The sequence below is a fragment of the Aplysia californica genome, unplaced genomic scaffold (assembly GCF_000002075.1).
Source record: "Aplysia californica isolate F4 #8 unplaced genomic scaffold, AplCal3.0 scaffold00093, whole genome shotgun sequence".
Lineage (NCBI taxonomy): Eukaryota > Metazoa > Mollusca > Gastropoda > Aplysiida > Aplysiidae > Aplysia > Aplysia californica.
In genome coordinates this window covers 504,765-514,524 of record NW_004797363.1, presented here as the reverse complement: position 1 = coordinate 514,524, position 9,760 = coordinate 504,765, and the positions used below count along the sequence as shown (strand labels likewise).

Below are 9,760 nucleotides of genomic sequence, written 5' to 3'. Positions count from 1 at the left end.
CTCTGGGATTCTGACTCTTTATTTTAGCCTTTCTACTGCTACTTTTTGAAGCCTTCTTACTGCTGTTTTTCAGCCCCAGCCCAGGTAGGTGAGATCCAACTCGTGGCCTTCTCGGATTAGAACGAAATATCTCGGAGGTCTCGTGTGTAAGTAGCGCACGTTTAAGATCCCTTAGGGGTCAAAAATCGATAAGAACACGCTTCGGCCGCCACCAAGGCAAAATTATTCAAAACTGATTTCCACCATCATTCAATTTAAATGTATAATGAGTCTGGGCGCTCATATAACCTTATGCAGGTGTGAGCACCATAAAACACATATCCACCCTCCAACCCTCCACGGTATTCAGGGCGGTGGTCACTGGGTTGTGTCCTTGAGAAGGACCCTATAACCGTAGCCCAAGGCAAGGGTGATGCACACTTGCGACCAGAAGTGGTTAAGTTAGTGACATTTTGGTAAATTGTTCATGTAATTATATAACGTTAATGTATTTGTATATTCATGTACCCAACTGTTCATCAAATTTGCTAAGTACAGTTGTTTGAATGTATTATCTTTACATTGACAAAAACACCCATTTTCCTATGTACAATAATACTGAAATTTCAATAAAAACGTTACCACAGTGTCCAATCCGAGTGTAAAAAGCATGAGAAAGAAAAGAGCCGCCCACAGCTGGGGTACTGGCAGGTAGGAGATCGCTTCTGGGTAGGCCACGAACGCTAGACCTGGTCCTGAAAGTATGCCAGGAATGAAAGAAATAAAATAATAAATAGGCTATTTTTTTATAGGTCAGTTTGAGTATCACTTTCCGTAAGAATTTTACGTCACTTGCCTCACAAATAGGTCGCATATTGGGTTAGACAGAAGTGCCCGCCAGCTCCTTATGATAGGTTAGCACGCCTATGAGTCTAGACAGTATCGAAGAACAGAACAGTCAGAGAGAAAAAGTTTGATTAATTAACTATGGTCATCATATATGTGAGGCAACGCTTTGAAATCAGACACTCGTCAAAGCAGTGAAATAACCCCCCCCCCCCCCCCCCCCCACACATTTTCTAGACTTTGGGCAATTTTTTCAAAGTTCCATTTTACTCTTTTTATTTTATTTTTTCGCTCAACATCTTGTCCTTTAAAATACACATGTCGTGGATGTTACAGACACGTCGACTATACTTTAGGCACACAAAATGTACATTTCCAGTCTCAAAGGATGCTCAAGCTTTGGAAATCACCAAAGATTGACAGTCATTTCTCGCTAATTTAACCTCTCATATCAGGCCCCCACCTCCTTCAATCTCAAAAATCATATCGACCTCTATTCAAGACAGATGTTTTTTTTTCTCCACATACAAGACAAAGGAACAAGCTTTAAGATGATGTTAATAACTCCACATTATGTTCAAAAACTAACGAGCTCCTGATTCCACCACGTCGTGACACGTATGGAAGATAGTGAATCAATCATTGATATACGCATATCCTGAGAGGTTTATGAATTGTGCTTTGACGCAGTGAAATCTAGCGATTGTTAATTTCTGGGCATATATTAGAGGAGCTGTAATAATTTTAAAGCCCGTTCATTTACTTATGCTTTTTATGGTTTAAAATGCTCAACGTGACGAAAAATGTCATTTTCTTCGATTTCATTATTTTGATGAGCGCCTGATTTCCCGACTACGCCACACAATATCTAAATAGTTTTGAAGTCAACTGGTGACGTACTTCTTTGTATAGGCCTAAGGTAACTTTACAACATGAACTAACGCACACTGAAATAATGGGAGACAACCGGTATTTCACCGATACCGATAGATCTGTGCGTGCTACTTTCTCTTTACCTGTCTTTGAATTTTATGTACCGTCCCGTCCCACTCATTTGTTAAAATGTAGGTGTTTTCACACGCCGGTCGACACAATTTAGACCATGTAGGAGGCAAGTTTCGGCCCTACCTTTCCAGGCCAGTCTTTGCTGAGTTGGATACCATGTCACGATTAACAGAACGAGACGCTCGATGAATACCCCCCCCCCTCCCGACCACACAGACACTTCGGAATCAAACCCGGGTCTTCTGTTGGCGACGTCAAACCACCTAACACCTACGACACAGACGCCCCCCCCCCCCTACTTATTTATATGAAACTTGTTACTAAGAAATAATATTTATTATAAACAAAGCTCTTTGATTAGCTCTGACACATTCACACACATACTCTCTCTCGAATAACTTACACTTTGTTCCCTTGAGCATTGTGTTCTGTTGTATCAGATAAATGTAAAATATAATTTTGTCTATTAATTACTTTAACAATTCTATTATATCTACACCAGACCTATATCAAACAAAATCTCACCCGCACTAGCAAAACTGGCAACTGGAACGTGTCTGTTGTGGGCCATGTGACCCAGTAGCGCAAATATGGCAAAACCAGCGAATATGCTCGTGCCCTCACACACAATCACCATGAGGATTGAATCTCTGAAATGTATCATTATTGTGTTGTTCACTTGAACCGCACCGACAAAACCGCTCTATAGAAAACAATTAAGTGAAAAGTACGTAATAATACTATTCGCAGACGAAAAAGGATAAAGATTATAGTTAAGACATATCAACAAACAAATTTAACACAAACAACAATTAATTAATTACATTGTAAGGATCCCCATGGAGGACATTTGTGAGGCAGCGTGGTGGAATCAGGCTTTCGTAAAAATAATCAAAGTGAAGAAACTTACAATTTTCCGCAGGTTTGTGAATTTTTATCAATTTTCTTTTTGGCTCATCACCTTTCATGCCCATTAAAGAACTCATTTCTGTGTGGATTTTTCTGAAAAGCTTTGATTAAAGGCACAAGAAAAACGTAAATTTTCAGTTACCACGGACTCTTCAGCTAAGGAAATAACTAATCTTTGGCGCCATTTTCTCACTAATTTTACCTCTGAAAACAGGTGACCCCCACCTCCTTCCTTTGCAAATATCTCGACTTGTATTCAAGATAAATGGATATTTTTTGTATCCAAATAAAGACTAATGAACAAAGCTTTGAGATGATATCAATAACTCTACATACCCAAAAACTGACGAGAGCCTGATTCCACCACGCTGCCTCACATTTGTTCGACAATGGAACACATACAATTAGAAATACACACATACATAGATAAATGCATATTTGTTAATATACCAATACAGAACACTTTCACAAACCTGCCATTGCTGTGTTTTGTTGGATTTTTTTAGCAAGGGTTGTAGTGTCTTTTTCAACCACCCAAGTAACCACCCATGTAAACCTCGTGTCACCGACACTTGCTCGACATTATTTGTTTTAGTCTGATCTCACTACTCACTTAACCCCTGGAGCCCCCAGATAGGTAGGACAAAAATATAAATAGATTATTCTTACTCACTTGATACAGTCATTGTTGAACTTGTTGTAGCTCGCCATTGTGATCAGAGGTCCCAAACACGGCCCGAGTGAGGCAAAGATCTGCACACTCGCCTCCACCCAGGTCTCTGGATTTAACACCTTGCTGTGTGTCACGTGATGAAGCAAAAAGGAGAAAGAACTCAATATGCACGTGTAAAACAGGGATTAAAACAAAGGAAATTATATAAAGTTCACCCCTCTTTGAAAAAAAATAGACCTCACAATGTTCTAAAATGGAGTACAGAGAAAACATTGTTGGTTTAGTTTTAGTAGGAGTCTTACAGCAGTTGCAACACAATCAGGTAATATAAGAGCCGAATATTAGAGTTGTTAAAAGAGTAACAAACACGAAGAAGGAAGAGAGAGACAAAGACTACAAATATATAATATGAAAGAAGGAGCAAACCAGACTAGAACACCAGTCAACCACTCACTAATAGCACTATGAATCATATTTTATATTATACTGACCATAAAAAGGTACCACTTTTATTGTAGCTTAATAATATTATGAAAACTAGTCCTTTAAGTCTTTACGGTTTTCTTTTCCCTTGAGTAATATAAAGTGATTAAAAGTAGGCCATGTTGCAATAACATGTTGGTGCTTAAATTAGCGCTCCTGACGTCAACGTAAAAAAAGAAGAAAATTTGCAATTTTTTCCCCCACAGCATGACGGATAAAAAGAAAAAGAAATAATATAAGATTGAGTTGATTAAAAGCCACAACAACATTACATACATCATTGACGCTGCAAGAAAGATAGTAGGTTTTACTCAAAATCAGAGAAATCGAGAAATCGGCATGAGGCGCACAAATGTAAGTTTTTTCGGAAATTGTTGTTTTTGTCTTGACGTTTCTTTGACTTGCCTGAAATCTGGCGTGATGTAGAAGATAATTCCATCAACAGCTCCAGCTTTTGTGACCCCGTTTATCAACAACACGGTGAGTAGGAGGAAGGGGAGAGTGGCTGTGACATACACCACCTGGAATATTTGGACTGGGTTTTAAAAAAAAAATCTAAATTCCTATACTTATGTGCTTTGTTGGTTGGAAATAATCTATTAATTATATTTGTGTATAATCACTTGTTGCTACCAACGGTTATCATTGTTTTATAACCTAGACAATTTTACAAGCATCTTTGTACTGACTAGACTGTACCCAAACCAAGATGTTATCTCTGAAACTGGTAACAGCCTTATTTCTTTAGCATCCAAATACCTTTAGTAAGTTGTTCTGTCGGTTGTTACACTTTAGGTGTTGTACATAATCAGTTCAATTTTGTGTTTGTCTAGGTGTAAACTCAAAGATATAATTTAGTTTTACAACTTGGGTCTGCAGTTTAACAAGTAACAGTAAGATACTCAAAGCCTTTATGTCGAATCAAGAGCCCCCAAAACTACAGTTGTCGCTTCCTAAATAAATTTTTATGTTGAGCGAAAATACTTTGTTTCGGGGTGGAGAAACTCTTATCTTTTACCAAGTTTACCACAGTTTCCCGCCATTCACTCACCTTCCCTAGAGACCGGATTCCTTTGAGAATACTAAGGGCGACCACGATGTAGGTTATGAAGATGGCCACTCCTGACTGCCACGGGACTTCGCCCAGCTCCTCAAAATCCGGGACAAGTTGTAAGATATTGCGTCTGGATCAATGTTAGATCAAGAAACGTTTATAATAACATCATAGATTCTGAGGTTAAGAAATACATTTTAAGTAAGCATTAATTTTTAGCTGAGGGAACAGGACAAACAAACAATAACAATGGCACATTTAGCCCCCCCCCCCCCACCCCCACACCACCCCACCCATCAATAATATTCTAATCCATAAAGTTTATCATGGATGTCGCATGCAAGATTTCAACATCAAGTTTGCTGAACAATGCTGAAGCCTACGACTATTTAATTGATTTATATAATTTTGTATTTGTTGTTCCTGTTGTTGTTGTTGTTGTTGTTGTTGTTGTTGTTGTTGTTGTTGTTGTTTTTGGTAGTGTTGGTGGTGTTGTTAATGTCGCTTTTTTCTGTTTTTGTTTTACCGACCATAGTCTTCATATTATATCCACCCGGCGCTCGCAACTGCATAAGGTCATAGAGCGCCAAGGGGTGGGTGTCAACAGATAAGTTTTTACAGGGAATCAGACTGAGCAGTCTAAGCCTGATTCCCTATAAAGACTTCTCTGTTGACACCCACTCCTTGGCGCTCATATGACCTTATGCAGTTACGAGCGCCGTAAAACCCTCTACTATTTTTTTTAACCCCACTTTTCGGGCCACAATGGCTTTTTCACTTACATCCAGAACTCCTCACCCGATCCCACAAATGAAGCGTTGACATTGACTGTTTCATTGGAAAAAGCAGAGGCGGCAAACCTCGCATCACTATGGTTGAGATCTCCCAACAATGTAGTTGTTGTGAGGTTGTCTGAGAGAAGGTAGGCCTGGTCGGGCGTGACGCAGTTCTCGGAGTTCCACCACTGACCACACTGTGTCCAGGGGAGAGGGGACGTAAAGGAGTTGGCCAGGAATAGAAGTGACCAGGCCAGAGACACGGTGTAATACCAGGTGTAGACGTAAAGTACAAAGTTCATGGAGATGCCGATTCCTGGTGAAATCACAGTTACCAAAGATGTGTGTTCTGTTCTATAAGTGTGTGTATTTGAAGCATACTTAAATGATGAAGATGCTATAACCTGAAGAAAGCAGGTAACAAGGAAAAAAAAGAGAGAGAAAAGGGAGAGAGAGAAAGAGAGAGAGAGACAGACAGACAGACAAACAGAGAGACAGACAGAAAGAGAGAAACAGAGAGAGACAGAGACAGAGACAGAGGCAAATAGGCAGACAGACAGAAAGACAGAAAGACAGACAGACAGACAGAAAGAGGGGAGGGAAGGCGAGAGAGAGAAAGAAGAAGAAAACCAATTACTTTTATAAAGATGATGATTCCCGGTAACAAAATATGAGAAAAGAGAGAGAGGGAGAGAGAGAGAGAGAGAGAGAGAGAGAGAGAGAGGGGGGGGGAGAAAGAGAGAGAGAGATGGAGAAATATAGAGAAAGAGCGAGAGAGGGACAGAGAGAGAGGAGAGAGAGAGGGAGAGAAAGAATGAAATAAAGAGAGAGACAGAGAGAGACACTGAGAGAGAGAGAGAGACAGAGACAGACCGACAGATAGACAGACTGAGAAAGAGCGAGAGAGAGAGAGAGAGAGAGAGAGAGAGAGAGAGAGAAAGAGAGAGAGAGAAAGAGAGAGAGAGAGAGAGAGAGAGAGAGAGAGAGAGAGAGAGAGAGAGAGAGAGAGAGATTTCTTAGTATTCAGAGAGATGAAGAAAGACGAGGGACAAACATGAACGGTGTAGTAAACAACTCTTTTTGACTCCGATTTTTGTGTATATTGTGCAGAACACGGCAGATAAGTGTGAATTACCTCTGAACAGTGGGCAGATGTTCCATACGTGTATCGTGCTCAGGTTGAGGAACTGACCCATAGAAAGCTCCAGCAAACACAGCGGTAGTCCAAACAAGATCAGACATGATATGTAGGGGATCAAGAACGCTCCTGAAATTGACAAAGGAAATAAAACTATCAATGTCATTCTTTAAAAAAAAACAACGGTATTAGTCTCTTTCTCAAAAGGCGTCATGAGCATCCAAATAAGGAGGATGTAATATTCGGATCTTCATTATGTGATTTACTACGTTCCATGCACCTAGAATGGACCGTTATTTAACTTTAGGTCACCTCACCTGGACATCACCAAAAAGAAAAAATTAAATACTTAGCTTACATTGTTTCGGAATAGACTTTTACTACATTGTGCCTCGTTACATTATTTCACACCAAGGAGATGCCAACGTTTAAACAAATGAAATTGCTGTAACTTAATATGGCACTTTGTGACACAGGGCCAGTTTGTGTTTCGCCGAGAACAGTTTGGGATCCCCGAGGATAAAGAGCAGTGCTAACTTTAGTGGTTGGTTGACTATTCATAAACCCTGTTTATAAATGCTATCATTTCGAACGGATAATTTCTTTTCTCTAAGGGAAACAATAACAATGAATCTGCAATTACTGCCGAATACATTCAATGACGAACATGAAGACCGCTATTTTTTTTAATGACGAATGGCGGACGTCATACAGGTCACGAAGGATTACGGCTGCTCATATGGTGATGTTCGTAGAAGATTGTATTCTTATCTTGTTGTTACTTTGTTTTAAAAAGGGGCGGTTTATACCAAACAAAACCAAACTAACTCATTAACCCTCTGCGTGAGTTCTGGAAAACAAAATGCTAAATTTTAAAACAGTGTAAGGGGCACACATGCATTCTATATTATGTGAAACTTATAGGAAAGTAATTAGCTAACTACATCTGGTAATTTATTTCTTGGCATAAAAGATTTCTTATGAATTACGATCAACCATAAAATGTTGCATTTGCTTCAGTTTTGCTAAAATATGCACTGTCAGACAACTCTCAATGCGTTTAGAAACCTGCTGATAAGACACTATCAACCAACAACATAGAGATGATATAACACCGTGGGAACCTCGAAGGTACTGGAAAGACTACACAGTTACACTAAACCAAAGCAATCTATGCAGGGCTAAACTTTACTTGTCTTCTCTCTCTCTTTGTCTCTCTCTTCCTCTCTCTCTCTCTTTTCTCGCTTTTTCTCTCTCTTTCTCTCTCTCTATCTCTCACTCTTTCTCTCTCCCCTCTCATTCGCTTTCTCCTTCTGCGTGTCTGTATGCCAGACTCTTTCTTTTTCAAACACCTGCATTCACATGCAAACAAACAAACAAATTAACTTACACACAAAATCAGACTCATTCTGTTTCCATATCTATATTTGATTCTCCTTAACAAGATTATACACCTCAAGATCAATGTGCAAATGTTTAGAAGGAAGATTGTAATTATTGTTTTTAGCTTATTTGTTTTCCTTTTTTTCTTGTTAAAAGTTCTCTTTAACGTATCACATTTTGCTCTGTCTCTTATGTTCTGCAGATAATATTGAATTTTTCAGGACATGGTTTTCAACTATCCTTAAAGAGCATAATAGACCTAGTGAAATACGCGACATGTTAAAAAGACGCAGAAAAAAACCAAATGGGCAAGATTAGGTTAAGGAACTACTTAAAGGCATGTTTAAAAGCTCTTGTGGCAAAAGCAGCATCTCCAATATTTTAACTTCTGCTTTCCTCATACCCCTTTCCCCCTCTATAACTTGCTAGCCAGAGCTGTTTTTGCTTTTTACTCTTTGAAAATTCTTGGTCATAAACGTGTGTGTCGCTGGTTAGGTACAGCTTTGGTTCAGTTAAGCTTTTCCCTTTAACAACATAATACAATTCGTGAATCATAGAATGTTATCTCTACATATTTCACTTGTTGGGATACAACGCAACTTGACTCAAAGTTCCATCTTCCAGTCACTGTACGTAATAACCCAGACGCAGGGTTGGAAACATTTATACAAAAACTTTTGTTCACATTGATTATAATAGATTACCTCCTCCGTTCCGAATGCACACATAGGGGAACCTCCAAACATTGATGACACCCACGCTGTAGCCAATCACAGACAAGATATACTCGCTTTTCCTCGACCACTGGTACCGAGAAGCTCTTTCTTCGTCCTCATTGTTGTCTTCATCTGTGCCACTCTTATAGAGCAGTCCTCCGTGGTTAAAATTTGACGGCTCATTATTTCCTCTTTGACATGCGTTAGGAAAAAAGACATGTTCTAAGTCTCCTGAAGGGTAGAGGTTCTCTGTGTCAGGGGTATCTCTCATTTTGATGAGAGAACAAAATTCTGCTCTCGAAACGCCGTGTAGTGCACTTTTCCTGGCCGTTGTTCATAGACACACCTCAGTTCTTGTCTGCCCTGATAAGAGATTAACAAGACCTGAAGAAAAGTAATGAGTTTAGGTCAGTAGTACAATTGAAGGACAATCAAGATTAAAAGCGAAAAACTGAAGGTTAAACGTGCTGACACTTTCCTTTTTCGGAATAATCCGTCTTTGATTGATATTAGGATTTCTGTACTAATTGTTTTATAAAATCTTAAACTTGGCACTCTGACGTATGTTCGGGTTATTATAGAGCGCATCATTTGTCTTAATTTGGTGCTAGTTGACAGAACCCCCCCCCCCCAAACAACAACCACAAAACAAATAAACCAAAAAAAAATTATGCCGAGCGCACTCGACAATTGTGACCCTAGTTTTCTGCCTACAATTATTTGGACGTAATAGCGAGACAGATAGTGGGCATACTTTGTTGTAATTAGGGGTTTTTTTTCTTGTCTTTTTTTTAGGGG

The 9,760-nt window shown here is 39.3% G+C and overlaps 1 protein-coding gene across 1 annotated transcript; it reads right to left on the bottom strand.

Moving 5' to 3' along the window:
* Positions 1-515: 515 nt before the first annotated feature.
* On the bottom strand, positions 516-9,233 carry LOC101857868 (sodium- and chloride-dependent creatine transporter 1-like). Its single transcript, XM_035968879.1, has 8 exons — positions 8,951-9,233; positions 6,750-6,992; positions 5,732-6,041; positions 4,947-5,079; positions 4,301-4,416; positions 3,413-3,589; positions 2,356-2,531; positions 516-734 (listed from the first exon to the last, which is right to left on the bottom strand). The coding sequence occupies exons 1-8, from the start codon at positions 9,231-9,233 to the stop codon at positions 583-585; spliced, it is 1,590 nt and encodes a 529-aa protein (XP_035824772.1). The 3' UTR covers positions 516-582.
* Between the last annotated feature and the right edge of the window lie 527 nt (positions 9,234-9,760).

Excerpts from the sequence above, each read along its gene's own strand:
- LOC101857868 (XM_035968879.1), bottom strand. The coding sequence starts at position 9,233 with ATGAGAGATACCCCTGACACAGAGAACCTCTACCCTTCAGGAGACTTA. Across the intron at positions 2,532-3,412 it reads TTCAACAATGACTGTATCAA|CGGTTTTGTCGGTGCGGTTC; the intron begins GTGAGTAAGAAT and ends TTTTCTATAGAG. Across the intron at positions 735-2,355 it reads TGCCAGTTTTGCTAGTGCGG|GACCAGGTCTAGCGTTCGTG; the intron begins GTGAGATTTTGT and ends GCATACTTTCAG.